Source organism: Melozone crissalis, unplaced genomic scaffold, assembly GCF_028551555.1.
Source record: "Melozone crissalis strain CALT ecotype California unplaced genomic scaffold, PUWL_Pcris_2 ptg000007l_1, whole genome shotgun sequence".
Classification (NCBI taxonomy): Eukaryota; Metazoa; Chordata; class Aves; order Passeriformes; family Passerellidae; genus Melozone; species Melozone crissalis.
This window is the reverse complement of record NW_026535785.1, coordinates 21,163,375-21,178,429: the sequence shown is the minus strand read 5'-3', so window position 1 is coordinate 21,178,429 and position 15,055 is coordinate 21,163,375. Positions and strand designations below refer to the sequence as shown.

The following is a 15,055-nucleotide window of genomic DNA, read 5'->3' as shown; positions in this document are numbered from 1 at the left end:
ACTCATGAAGACTTGGGAATCTCTAAGATATAAGATAAATGCTATTACATGGGAAATATTGAAAAATATTACACTTAATTTAATCCAGAAAACACAGTAGGACTATATGATGATTCTTACTGTGTTCTGGGAGCAGCCACAAGCTGTAGATAGAGAGGGTACAAAATGTTCACCAGACGTTACATTTGTTTTAATCTAAAAAACATTTGTAAAATGTACTTGATTTTTAAATAATCACTTAACAAGGCAACAAACCAACTACAAACACATAATAAATAAGGCTATTAAAAGGTCACAATTGTAGTAAATTAGTCAGAACTATAAATGGGACATTAGAAACACTACGTTTTTCCTTATATGCTTAATAACCAGAACAAGAATTAAAAAAGAATCAGTTTATTTCAAAGTCTGCTTCTTATATTGAAGCACATATTAAAGCAACAGTACAATGTTCATAAAATATAAGTGTGATGCTGTAACATTTCTTACATGTCAGAATACTGATATTTGTATGTATACTAAAATAAGAATTTTAAAATTGTACAAATAGATACATTAAAAATGACATAGAAATAGGGTGCCTCCCACCGAACAAGACAGAGTTTTTATATCTGGCACGTATTAGTTTAAGATGAAAGAATAAGCAAAAAGATTTACAAGAATCAGCAGTAACAAGTTTGATGCTCAAGAGACATAATAATTGTACATTGTACTGTACATACATCATATGGGTTTAAGCTGGCTGAATATTATATATTTCAAGTTTAAAAATGCACTACCATATAGAGTGTCCATAGTTTAAGGCGAAATTACAGCTCAGAACTGTTATCTTTTCTAATTTGTGGAAGCTTCTTTGAAATAAAAGATTTTGATGTTCATAACACGTAAAAGATTTCCCTTATTTGTAGGTTTGCTTTTAGCATTTTCCTTCATTTAAATATTTCTCATATCTTAAGTGGGTTTTTTCCTTCAGTGAAGCTGGCAGCCAGCTTCCAGATTTGCCTTTTATAGGAAAAGGTACTTCACAGTATTTACCACTTTCATGTCCTTTTTCATCAACGGAATCCTCTCTGTCAAACTTAAATGTTTAAATGAGATTTTTCTTGATTTTTAAAAAAATACCTGTTTACATTTCCTCTGGATTCTTCAGAACTTCGGACACAGTTCTTAAGGCCAAATCTTAAACTTTATTGTTAAGAATCATCATCAAAAGTGTCTTTGGAGCCATACAAGTCTGCAAGTTTCTTAAATCGAGGTCCCCAGTTTTGTAGATAGTCGTAGTCCAAGTCAGAATCTGTGGTTGCTGACTCCAAGGAGCTGAGGGACCCAGCCACGGAGCCCCTGCCCTCGTAGCCATAGATCTGGATGGAGTCATAGGGAGGGGCAGTGGGGTCGTTGTCGGCCTCCTGTATCCTGGTGTTGATGAAATCGTCCACGTCCACGCTGTTGGGCGCGGGCCGCAGCCCCGGCCTGGGCAGGTACTGGTACTCGGGCTTGATGTCCTTGCGCGGGATGAAGCCGTTGATGCCGTCGGGGTTCTGCAGCGTGGCGATGTCGAACGCCTCCGTGTCCTCCTCGCCGCCGCCCTCGTCGTCGTACGTGATGATGTTCTCCCGCACGTCTTCCTCCTCAAACACGATCAGGGGCTCTTTCTTCTGCCTCTTCAGGGTCACGAACAGCACCACGATGACTGGGAAAACAAAACACGGGTTAAACTGCGCCGTCACACAGCAGCGCCTTTGTAAGTAATTATTGCGTCCCCGAGCCCTTGGCTTTTCTGCTGGATTGTTGCAAACTTCTGCATTTTTAGTGCTCCTTGCTAGGTAGAAGCAGAGATGTTTGTACACAGAACCAAACGCACTGATCTGAGGCTTTCTGTCTGAGCTGCATGCCAGTGCTCTTACTAATTGCTCATTACTGCAACACTAATTCGAGGGAAGTGTTTGTGGGGCCTCAAGTGCTGCGGAGTACTGTGACACTGCCTTTGAGCAGCCCAAGCACATGAATATCTGCAGCAAAACAAAGATGAATCTTTATCCTCTCCTGTATGCCCAAAGCTTAACTCTAGTTCCAGTGTGTCATTTCCATTAAAACTGAATTTTTTTATGCAACACCTTCAAAGATGTGTTTGTTTTGCATTCTCACTTCAAATTTCTATAAAATAAAATATATGGAAAAAAAAGAAATGCTATAAAATATTGCAGGGAAATTAGAAAATATTGTGTAATTTTTTTCCAAATCATCAGGAAATATTTTGCAGCAATTTCTTAAAAGCAGGTCTTCCAAGTCACTCATCTGGTTTCAACACAAGATGGGTTTGAGGGAAATAGCTGTCAGGGGCCATTAATCCTGGCTGACCTCAATAAGGAACTTGTCAACCAGGGAAGAACACAAAACTTAGAACTGTATGTCATGACCTCCTTTAAGCAGTGTCCCTGATTAGCTGGCATTAGGCCATGGGAGGACATTCTCTGAGCACATCTACACAAATCCATTGGTGTTTGTTATTGAAGATATCACAGAAGCCCAGAATGGTTTAGGATGGAAGACACCATAAAGCTCACCCACTGCCACCCTCTGCCAAGGGCCTTCCACTGTCCCAGGCTGCTCCAAGCCCCAATGTCCAACCTGGCCTTGGGCACTGCCAGGGAACAATTCATCATTCCCAATATCCAATCCATCCCTGCCCTCTGGCAGTGGGAGCCATTCCCTGGGTCCTGTTCCTTCAGCCCTCGGCAATTGTCTCTCTCCATCTTTCCTGCAGCTCCTTCAGGCCCTGCAGGGCCACCCTGAGCTCACCCCAAAGCCTTTCACAGCCAGGCAGATCAGCACTCCCTATAAAAACAAAAGCTAAAAAATTCAGATTCATTTCTCCATCTTGGAGCTGAGGGCAGGATTACTTTTCTAACGCAAGCCCAGAGCGGCAGCACGGAAGGAGCATTTTTCACCTAGGAGAATGACGATGCAGGCCAGGATGGCGATGAGGGCGCCGGTGCTGAGCCCCGCGTTGAGCACGTAGGCCTCGGCGTTGCAGGAGAGCAGGGAGCCGCTGCCGTCGCAGCCGCACACGCGGATGCTCAGCGTGTTGGTGCTGCTCAGCGGGGGCACGCCGCCGTCGCTGATGACGATGGGGAGGAGGTACAAATCCTGCTTCTGCCGGCTGAACCCTTCCCGCCTGACCAGCACACTCGCTGTGTTATCTGCTTGGAGAAGAGAGAGGGTCATTGTTAATTCTTCCATAGTCGTGCTCTTAGCCAATATTGAAAAGGAAATTATCTTGCTGCAAAGGCTCTCAATTTTCTGGGGCTTTAGCGTAATTTCTACAATAAACCAGTAGAAAGTGCCGCCTTTGTAATGACCTAAGAGCAATTACAGATTGTATTTAATTCATATAGAACCACACTCAGCTTTAATTCTTTAATTAACACAAGCAACACAGATAATCTCTGTCTGATAGCGCCTTTTAGTATCTGTAACTTTCTGAGAAATTCACAATATTTTTTCAACTACCCAAATTGCTGGACCTTCTTATTGCTCTCTGATCTGGTTTGAGTGTCTCTCCAGAATGAAAGCTTTCAATGGAGGGGTAAAACCCGTATCTCCCTTATGAGTTCTTGGAGTCACATCTAAAAGCATGGTAGATGCTGTCCCAAAATGGGCTCTGATAATGAGACTCCCATCACAGCAAAAGCCAGTATTTGCTGTGTATGAGCAAATTTGAGCCTTGTTTTTTCAGCAAGAAATGCTGAAGGTAACAGCGTTTTATCAGAATCTGGTTTTCACCCAAACTTCCAAAGCCATAATTCAGAGAGCTTGATCATACATGCACAGTATGTCTGGTCACATTTTGAATCATGTGGATGTGAGGAAGAATTAAATCACAGACTCAAAAACACCCTGAGTTGGAAGGGACCCACAGGGACCCATGAGTCCAACTCCTGGCAGTATTTCTGTAACTCTGTTCCCATTGCCCTCATGAGAGGTGACCTGCCATGGTGCAGGACATTTTGGATGGTCCTGCATACTTCCTCTGGCTAGAGCCTTGGAAAGGGGACAGTTGAGATGACACTCTGGGCTGAGGCAGCCTGTGCTTCCTGCTCTCAGCAGAACACCAACAGGCCTCCCTTGTTGTGCCCCTCCCCTGCCTCTCACCTCAGCCTAAACCAAAGTTTATAACAGTTGTAAACATCCCAACGTAAATAAAGTGAAGCAACCACATCCATGGTTTTCAGACCTTCAAAAGCCAGTTTATATTGAAGATTTATTCCATACAACCTTTCCTGGCTTGCTATGTTCTTTATTTTTCACTGTATAACAGAAAGGGAGGGGAAAAAGAGCAGTTCTTTTATCTTCTGAGGGAGGGCTGTTCACCTCCTAAGGTACCCACTTTACTGCTGCCTCAGGCTTCTGCAGATTAATCGTTTTCCTGTTGAAGAGTCAGCATAAATCCCAGAATTTAATAATGCAAACCATAAAACCTCTCATAATGATCTAATCACTGTGATTTCCATGGAAATCTGTGAATAAATTATACCTGAAGAGAAGTGTTCTTGCCTTGCATTAAGCACCCTTGCAGGCAGTGCCCCCGATGTAGGACAAGGTCTGAAACTGCCCCCAAATTTGGTCAATCTATGGGATGGAGGAGGATTGCACTGCTTGACTCTCCCAGGAACTTCACCAGAAAGGATGAATATTTAAGGTAGGAGCTGTTTGTTACACAGCAAATGAATCCATCCCCCATACCTGCCCCTGTCCTGCCAGCCACACCCCTGGTGCCCTGAATGGCCACCTGGGCTTGACACAACTGCTGCTTTCTGCTGTTGAGTCTCACAAAAACAACAGCTGGGTGGAAAGGAGCTTGTTAACTTCTCTGCACAATGTCACATTTGCTAAGGACAGAGACACTGATAAAGATCTGATTGTTTATTACTTGTGCCTGTTGGAGGTGTCTCCCTCAGAGTCCTCCTCATCTCCTGAATGTTTACATGCCATCTAAACTTTGAGGCACAATTTTTTACGGGACCTTGGTGACATCAATGTCTGCATGACAAAAGCCTTATTTTAGGACTTTATTGGGCTCGTAACAATTTGGTACAAATAGGAATGCAACATCTAATATCTATTAACCTATCAGCTAACTTGAACTAATAACAGGGGGGCTGAGCTACAGCTGCCTCGAGGCTGCCACGGCAATGTGTAAGGAATGACAATACCATATATTACTACATATAGTCTTTGGCTATGCATTTTTTTATCATATATTTTGTTTTTCTTATGTTTTGTTGGCTGAAATAGTATTCCTAATTTAAAATAAGAAAAGCATGGCAAATTATTTAGCTGTTATGCAGAATGGCCTGGTCCACTGCAGTCACACTAAACAAAACTGATTTTGATCCAATGGCTGATCTATCCGTTTTAATGGGAACCGATTTTCGGTTTAACATAAATTTTTAAAAAGAAAAATCCAATCAACATGCCTGACTAAAGTTTAAAAAGGAATACAATACATCAAGACTAAAAGGTCATTTTTAAACTTTTACTGTTTATGTTCACTTCTCACATTTAGAAGAAACATAATATCCATTATAGGAAAAAACCCCCTCCTTTCTTACCTAGATAAAAGATAACATATAATCCTAGCTAATATTCTCATCCTTGCTTTTTTATTATTTTCAAGGCCCAGGAGTAGAACTCTAATCCTGGTAAAATGGCATTTTTTAAGCCAACAGAAGGTAAATGTCAATACCAGCTTAAAACTATTACTTAACACATATGGGAGCCACTTGACTGTCAGTCCTAATTAACACAATGGGGGTCAACACAAGAAGGAAAAGAACAGTCATCTCAAGGCCATTCCCAAAATATATCACATTTTTCCAGCTACTATTGCCTTGGCTATCCAATATCCAAAGATGTTACAAGTGAAGATTCCCTATGCTCTCCATGAAATCTTCACAATTAGAAGCTAAAATTGCATTATTTCTTGGTGATACTTATACTGCTCTCTCTGACCTTTGATTTTTGTCTTTTTCTCTGGTGATCTTATTGATGATTTCCAATTTTTCCTGTGTGCACAGGCAAATGTAGCTTAGTTTTTGGGGCTTGTTAACACATAGATTGTGTAAGGAGGATTCTAGATTACAGGGGTTGACTGCAGTGTGAACTTTATCACCTATATCAGGTGTGAGTGCTGATTCAGTCAGAAAATGAAACAATTTCAGGGGTCCAGCTGTCTAAAATCCTTACCTTACCAGGAGTGGCAATCACTGTGGATAATCCATGACAAAATCCTGTGACTTGATTGTCTGTTTCAAAATTTTCTTGTTGAAAAAGTGTGAAGCACATGTTTGAATTTAAAAAGTGGACTCTAGTCACTGATTTTCGGGGGCTCACAAGTTTAATTTCAGGCTCTGTAAAGCTCTAACCTGTGAATTTGGGACTGCAGCCATTCCAGTAATGCCATGCTGAGGGAGCTCAAGGAAAGGGCATCTCAGCACAGGACCCAGCAGGGTCAAAAGCAGGAAATCCATTTACTCAAAATCTGCCTCTCTGCTGTGAAGTGCCACGAGCCTCTGCTGCTGTTTTGAAGGCCTGAATTCAGTGGGAGCGGAACTGAGCAGAGCCCGGGCAGACAGTGCTGTTTGTTTATGAGCTATAATATAGGGAAACAGTGCAAAAGTAATTCTGTGTTTTATCCCAGCGTGGGCTAAGCCATTATCTCATGTTTTCTATGGGAGATGGGCTCAGCTGAAGACTTGGTAACACAGTGGGCTATTAATAGGATGTAGAACGTGATTATGCTTTTTTGGATTACTGCAATATGTGATTACTTTCAGGAGCTGGTAAAAAGAAACTCTATTAAATGATAATTATGAGACTGTATGCACTTTAAAGTTCTGTAATAGGCCCAAACACTGGAGTTTTCATTAACTGTTCTCCACAGTTAATAAAGCCATTTTTCTCTGAAAGTAGCAATTCCCTCTGAAAGCTGTGGCACGGCTTATAGAATACTCTGACTTATAACTGTAAAAACAACTTTGAATGACCATGGACATTATTTGACTTGCAAATGGTCACACATTCTCCCTAAGAAGTTTTTTTATATGGGAGTACACAGAATTTTAACTTTTTTACTTTGTTCTAGTATAACTTACTTTAAAAAACTCACAAGAATATGTAAATTAATAACATAATTACACTGAGGATTGAACAAAATGAAGGAAAAAAAGGATGGAAATGAATGAATTTCCTCAGACTATTAATTTCCCAAAAAGAAAATTATATGGGAAGATTCAATCCCTCAATATTATCTTCTTGAAATAACCTTTTGCATTATTGTCAGGTAGAAACCTTATATTAAACTGACATAATAATTTCAACTACAACACATTCTATCTGAGTTAATTTTGTCCGTAACAAATTTTGCTGCAAATGGCAATGAAGGATGAGTGGGATTGGCTGGAGTCAGGAACCATAATACCACTCAGAGTATCTCCACTCTGAGCTGTGCTTCCTCTGCTAGATTATAAAATCTAATCTAATTTCAGTTTGATGTGGTGACCATAAAATGTATTTTATAGCAAGCCTTGGCCTCTGGGTCTCAAGCAAAGAATACATGCTTATTTACTCCTTTCTAAAAATACACCCATGAATTTTTCAAAACTTGTGTTTTACTACTTTAAAGAGAATAAATATATGCCCTGCACTGGCTCCTTTATGAATTGCTTATGTATGTACAAGTGTCAAGCACCAGGCAACAGTATTACTTTGATCAGTCAGGAATAACAGAGATTTTGTTTGGGAACTCTGATGATAATTACACTCCCTTCAGATGAGGAGAGAGATATAAAGTGTGCCTCAACAGAGCAGTTTTTACTGAAATCATGTATCTGGATTGTGTTGCCTTTTGTATTTCTGGTACTCTTGGATTCATTATTTAAGCCAGTTCAACCAAGTTTTACTTTTCAGAAAACAGTCAAGTTTCCTTCAAACATTAAAGCTTACTAATCAAAACCAATTCCTTAGAAGCTGAAACAGTTTTTTTCCCTGTGAAGGGAAATAAAAAATGAACATTTGAAAATGAAAAAAAAAAAAAATAATCCAAATATAATTAAATAAATGGAATAAATACATATAATGGCCAAACCTGTCTTTTTTTTTTCAGTTTTCCCATTTCCTCTGCTTCCCTCAGCCTCTGGCAAGTTCAGGTTACTGATGTTATTATATTGTGATCAATTGAATTTTGACACTTACCCAGGCCTGACGATTTTTGCTTACAAATTTATTACATCTTGCCATCAATCTGAATGCAAAGCTCTACTTTATTTTGTGAATATGAAACTGACAAAGGGATCAGGATATGCAGATCCTGAGACAGCCAGCGCAGGTATGTTCCACAGCACAAATCCCTGATTCATTTCCTGCACTGGGCAGTGATTTGATTCCGTTAGGAATCTAGCCCACATCTCTTGTGATCCATAATTTACAAAAGCTGGCAGGCACAGTGGTGAACAAATACAAGCAGCCTAATAATTTATGCTGTCTCAGCATAATTTTAGGTTTTCTAATTCAAGGAGATCTGCCAATTCCATTTACTGAGTGTTTGGCAGTGTTTTTATCCTCTTCCTGGGAGATAAAACGGCAGTGGATTCTTCCTATTGGGTATTATTATGTAATTTATAATATGCATTCAAGAAAATTCAAGTGAGTTAACAAACATCCCACTTTCCCAAGAACATCCTTGCATTTTAGCTGTATGCTTTTTCTTTCCTCCCCTAAATCTTGGAGAAAGACTCTGCCGAAGTTAATGACAATGCTGTTACATGACATTACATTGGCCATTAGTTCTACTTTGTCATTTCTTTGGATTCTGGTAGAGTGATAATCTTCACACAAACCTCTGTTGTCTCTGAGTGTAAAATTTGGATTATGAATAATTTCAGGTGGTAAACTGAAGATAAATCTTGGTCCATTGGCCGAGTCATCCTTGTCATCAGCACTAATTGTAATAAATTGCTGTAAAAGAAAAGCACTCTGTAAACAAACAGCTCCTTCTCTGGGTACATCACATACAGGCAGCATTCTGAGACAGCCCTTGAGTAAGACTTGTAAAATAGCAGAACCCCCCTCAAATTCAAATATAAGCAAATAAAAACACAGAGCTGACTCCAAACTACAACAGGCAATCTTTAATTACTATTGCATTAACCACCCCAGAATTACAGCTGTAAAAGTACACATCTTCAACATTCTTATACACAAATATGTGTTAATAGTAACACAACAGATTAAATAAAATTCTGCAGAAAACTCAGCAGCTGAGAAAGTCTCTTTTAAGCTTCTACACTGACTGCAGAGGCACAGATCATGTGCAGAACTGTATTTCTCTATGATCCTAACCCCTCTTCCTCACAGATTGCCAGGAACAAATTGCTGGCTAGACTCTACAGGCACTGCACTGCAATTCTTCCCATAAGACACTGACCATTTCTGTAATATCCAAACCAGTCTCACAAGTGGGAAAGCTGCCCCCAGCTCCACTGGCCCTGTGCTAGTGGGTACTCCCAGGCAACACCAATCCCACTCCATACACAAAGCACCGGATAACTGCTGATAGCAGTTCAGAAACAAAGTGCCTTTCTGGGTGCTCAAGGCTTTCTGGTCAAAAGCTCAAAACAAATGTTCATTTACTCCCTCTCATTGGAGCTGACAGGACAAACCTGGGCTAATGCCTAAGGGAAGAGCTGCGTGTGCAGGGAGGTGGGGGGAGCAAGGAAGGTGGTGGGAACAGTGAAGGTGTTGGGCACAGAAAGGTGGTTGGAACAGAAGGGTAGTTGGAACAGGAAGATGGTGGGCACAAAACAGTGGGCAGAGGAAGGTGGTGGGCACAGGGAAGGTGGGGCAGGGGAGGATGGTGGGCAGAGGGAGGTGGTGAAAACAAGGAGGTGGTGAAAACAAGGAAGGTGCTGGGCACAGGAGGTGCTGGGCAGGCCGTACCTGGTTGCTTCGGGCATTCTCACACACAAAGGCTTCGTAGGCAGCCGCAAACTTGGGAGCGTTGTCATTGACGTCAACGACCTTGATTGCAACGGGAACTTTGGCTTCCTGGTGCTGTTTGTCTGCGGGAGAGGCAACACTGAGATGAGACAGAAGCAGGAAAACCCCTCAAGACAAACAAATCCCCAGCTGCATCCAAGGAAAGATCAAATATGCTGATGTAATTCTGCTGAGATTTCTTGCAGCTTATCAAACTGAGACAATTAGAGGATTACAGATTCGTACCACTGATTCTCAAACACCTCAGCGAAATACTCACGGACTTCCACTGCAAAGACAGAGATATTATGCCAAGCCATTTCTTCCCTATCCAAAGTCTTTATTGTCTTGATATTGCCATCTTCTGCATTAATAACAAAATATCTTTCAAGGTCGGTGTGTCGATCAATTGAGTATCTAAAAAAGATTGAAAGCCAGTAATTAGAGAATTGAAGGACTTAGGAGTTTCCTGCATCCAGATTTGTTCTGTATAATTATTATTTCTAAATAATTGTAAGTAGTACACCTATTGTTGTCCTCAACATCATTGTCAAAAGGACGATATGTGTTCTTTAAAAGGAGAATCACCTGGTTGATTTCTACATTTAGAAAAACAGTACATCAGAATGATTGTAATAATTGAAAATGCTGGTCTTTGAAGTCTCTATATCAAAGCTCTAATATATTCTTTATTTTCTTCTCTTATAAAATATGATAAAAATATCTACTGAGATATTTTTCTCTTCTGTTTCATATGAATCTTGATGATCTTTTAAGTCTTCCAATCTTTGGTTTACTTGGAATATTAATTGATCATACCAATTTATCAGCTATTATCCACTCTCTGCACATTTGTACAGCTTTACACAACTCTGACTTTCATAACTTCACGTTGAAATTCTTTGAAATGTTAAGTATACCCACAAAAGAGGTCTTCATAATTTAAGTTACACTGAGAACATGGCAAATAAAATTAAATTAATAGAAAGCTATTATAATATAAGAATTCTTTACTATGAGGGTGGGGAGGCCCTGGCACAGGGTGCCCAGAGCAGCTGGGGCTGCCCCTGGATCCCTGGCAGTGCCCAAGGCCAGGCTGGACACTGGGGCTGGAGCAGCCTGGGACAGTGGGAGGTGCCCCTGCCATGGCAGGGGTGGAAAGGAATGAACCTTAAGATCCTTCCAGCCCAAACCATTCCATGAGTCTGTGATTCCAAGACGATCCAACATAACTGCAGAAAGTAGGGGCCTGTGTGGGCTTGTCTTTAATAATTAACACTTAACAATTACCCAGCCCAATCCCTAATCTACATCTTAGACTTTGATATGATGAGAAAAATCCATACTGTGATAACAGCACAAGATATTTGTGGAAAATTTAATTTAGAATAGATGCCCTTAAGTATATTTGAATTAGACATAGTATGATACAGGCTTTGAGAAACTGGCAGCTTGTGGAACAGGCACATAAACAATGCTGGATGGTTAAACTTTCGATATTCTGGGTGTCTGTAGATCTGTCGCACTGTCTTCAGAACTCGCCTAACAATTCCACATGCTAATGCTCAGAAGGAAACAGGAAATCCAGCAAACCTTATAGCACTGTTGGCAGCATCCGGGTCTTTGGCATGTACTTTTCCAACCACAGTACCAGATGCTGCATTCTCCTGTACTTCGAAAATGTAACTTGGCTTCAAAAACACTGGTGGCTCATCAGCGTCTTCCACTGCTATTTTCACTGTCACCGTGTCCTTGAAGGGCCCGTTGCTGATGAACTTGGGGTCAATGTGGACATTGGCTGCCTCCACCTTCAGGCTGTAGGACTTTTTGGTTTCATAATCTAAGGTCTGTGAGAAACAAGAGGACAGTGCGTTCCAGAGTCAGGGACACCAGGCTGTAAGAGCAGCAGGCAGCACCCCAGTGTTCAATGACATCAAACAAAGGTGAGTGTCTGTCAACGAGCTTGGACTGAAATGTGTGTATTTAAAAACATAAAGACTCAAATGGAAGGAGCTACATTCTATGTATGGAGCAGCATAGAAAGGCACTCAAAATATCACCACAGAGTCTTGGTCTTGCTCTTTGCTTGCTGTATCACTAAGGAAATCATCTGTACTGGAAATGTGAATTTTGTCTCCATCCAGCCTTCTAGGCAGCACAAAAGTGCAAGGGATGGGAAAGGGGCTCCCACAAGAGGCCTGGCTTTATCCAGGTTGGCAGGCATTCCACGTGGATGTGGTTTCAAGTGCTCCTGGGTGCACCATGAGATAGCATACTGAGGAGTTCAATTATTTAGGTAGTGGAGAAAATACAAAGATGGTTTGGAGTGCTTTCATTCCTGCAGTTCTTTCCAGCACAGAAAACTCATAACACTTTCCAAAGGGGAGGTGGAATAATGCCCCATGGGACAAGTCCTTTTGGGAGCCTGATTAAAGCCACAGCACCTCTGTACCTGCATTAGCATGAAGCAGCTGCAGGGTTGCACCTCAAAATGATCACACAGGTGCCAATCACAATTCTCAAAGTATGTTAACACCAGTAGAGTGGAGTGACAGCTCACCCACATTTCAAAACACACAAAAAATCCACTCCCACCTCTAGGACAGAGACAGAAATCAAACCAGGGCAGTTTTAAGCAGAGGAGACCTCTGGGTCCCTTCCTGATGGGCTGCCCTAAAGGGCAGGGCAGGGTTGACCAGAAGTTGACCAGGCCTTCTCCTTTGATTTCTGATTATCTTCAAGAGAGATAAATAGCTCAAAGATACAAAAGGCAAAATGATAATGCTTCCATAATAGTAAGACTTTATGTTCTGTAATTTGCAATTTAAAATTAATTTGATAACGCTTTCAAAGCTCAGCTGACGGGCTGTGTGTGAAATCCCCTCTGCTGCTTTTCCCATAGCCTGTGACTCCTTCAAAACACTATTGTGGACAATGCACAGCTGAAGAATTCAAACTATAGGGTATGAGGCTTTTCAGACTGAACATAAAGCAACAGTGAATGTCTGCTACTTATCAGCACTAGGCAAAACTTCATTAACAATGAAGCTGATGGCATCGTATTTTACCGTGACTTTTATTATGAATTCATTTAGTTTGTGCAATTAATCCACTGTACAGTATTTATGTAACTCTTCTTGGTTATTTTCTTCCATTCCAATTCAGCTAATGGGGAAATGGAATATTAAGAGTTAATCACACCTTGAAAAATTAATTAAGTGAAATTTGCATTTAGTAATATTTTAGCTTAGGTGCAATCCATTATTACCAAATATTCTGTCAGCAAAAAACACTACATAGCAGTAGGCATCACTCACCTTCTTAAGCTTCACAACCCCTTCCTGAGTCTCATAATCTGTGGTGATCTCAAACATGTCCATGCCATCTCCATCGATGATGCTGTAAGCCACCAAGCCATTCTCCCCAATGTCAGGATCTTTGGCCTTCACTCTCCCCACTTCCTCTCCTGGGACAGCTGCTTCCGACACCGACATCTGGTACACACCTGGGCCAGGGAGCACAGGGACAACAGGCGTGTGCCCCGAGTGAGCAGGGGCTCCCCACTTGGGTCTTTACTCTTTGAACTTGGGAGCTCCAATAAACACAGCGATTTTTGGCATTGTCACCCCCGTGGAGGATTGTTGGGTTGTGTTGTGTTCTGTTGTGTTGTGTTCTGTTGTGTTCTGTTTTGTTCTGAAGAGCTTTGAGCAGCAAGTCAGCTGTGAAAACTTAACCCACATGGATAATGTGTAGAACATGACCTCCTCCCTGTTACCCCTCTGCTCAGGGAGGGGCTTAAAAGGACAGCCAGGCACCCAGAATGCAGCAATTGTTGTGGCATCAAGGTTACCATCGATAGCAGAGATGTTATTACAAAAATGGAAGGAAAACTCTCTCACATGAGTCATGGTAAAACCTTCATCTCTCTTTCTCATTTCTGCCCATTCATTCAAGAGCCATAAATTAGATACAGTGAACTGGATAAATCCTGTCTGCTGTGCTGGCTAAAGTATAAATCTGCTGCTTTCTATGGCTTGAATTTGGAGTGTGAGTGTAGAGCAACTGTGACTATTAAAATTTCACACCACAGAGAGTATGCACCAATTTGTATGTGATTTCATGCCAAACAAAAAATGGCTTTCCCATGGCAAGCTCCAATAGGAAAACCATCCCCAAACATCCCACAGGTGTTTCCCTGGGTATTCAGGGACACCAGAGAAGAGCAACACTGTTCCTGGATAAATATCTCTCCAACAGTTGTCCTTTAGGCACTACTGATTCCAGAACTTTCCATCCACTTCCAGAGTTCAGATAACATAACCTGATCCTAAATAGATAAATCTATGTCAGCATTTTCTGCCACATCATCAGCAGTAAAAAACTGGAGAGGGAAAAAAAAAAGGGGGATGATGAAACAAAATAATCTAATTTATTCCCCTTTGTAGTTGCTCTTCTTTGCTCCGTGGGCACCCTAGGAACATTAGGAGACTTACACCAGGCAGGGACTTGGCTCATTACCCATAAAAACAATTGCCACATGTCATTGAAATAGGTCATTAACTCCAGTCACAAAGAACCCAAAATTTAAGCATATAACTCATTATCAGCTTGAGCAATGAACATTAAAAACAAAAACAAAAAAAAAACAACAACAGAAAAAAGGAAAATAAGAATGAAAATATCAGTCATTTGGCTGTTTATACAGACAGCTAAACCCTGGTTATGAGTTACAAAACATTCCCAAATCAGATTTAACCTGGGGATGAATGATTAAGTAGAGGAACTGCTTTTGGACGTTTCTGATAATTTAACATGTTCTTGCAAAACACTCAGTGAGAGGCTTCAATTCATGAAAAAAAATCATAATTTGATGGAATTAACAAAATATTGTATCCTGGTGTCCAGGTTATGATGTGGAGGGAAAAGGCTTGTTTGTAAGGTACATGAAACCTGATTTTTTATCATTTAATCCTTTTCTTTTTGAAGGGTAAATAATGCAGGCACAGATTTTTGCATTCAG

General features: G+C 40.9%; 1 protein-coding gene across 2 annotated transcripts in view; it reads right to left on the bottom strand.

The window, feature by feature from the left end:
• Positions 1–380: 380 nt before the first annotated feature.
• Positions 381–15,055, bottom strand: part of CDH11 (cadherin 11) — an 82,371-nt gene continuing 67,696 nt past the window's right edge. For both annotated transcript variants that reach the window (XM_054296202.1, XM_054296201.1), the window contains exons 6-12: positions 13,353–13,540; positions 11,629–11,882; positions 10,316–10,452; positions 9,997–10,118; positions 8,898–9,015; positions 2,949–3,200; positions 381–1,690 (exon numbers count right to left, since the gene is read on the bottom strand). In XM_054296202.1, coding sequence (XP_054152177.1) covers positions 1,194–1,690; positions 2,949–3,200; positions 8,898–9,015; positions 9,997–10,118; positions 10,316–10,452; positions 11,629–11,882; positions 13,353–13,540 — 1,568 coding nt within the window. In that variant the 3' untranslated portion in view covers positions 381–1,193. The remainder of the gene's footprint in view (positions 1,691–2,948; positions 3,201–8,897; positions 9,016–9,996; positions 10,119–10,315; positions 10,453–11,628; positions 11,883–13,352; positions 13,541–15,055) is intronic.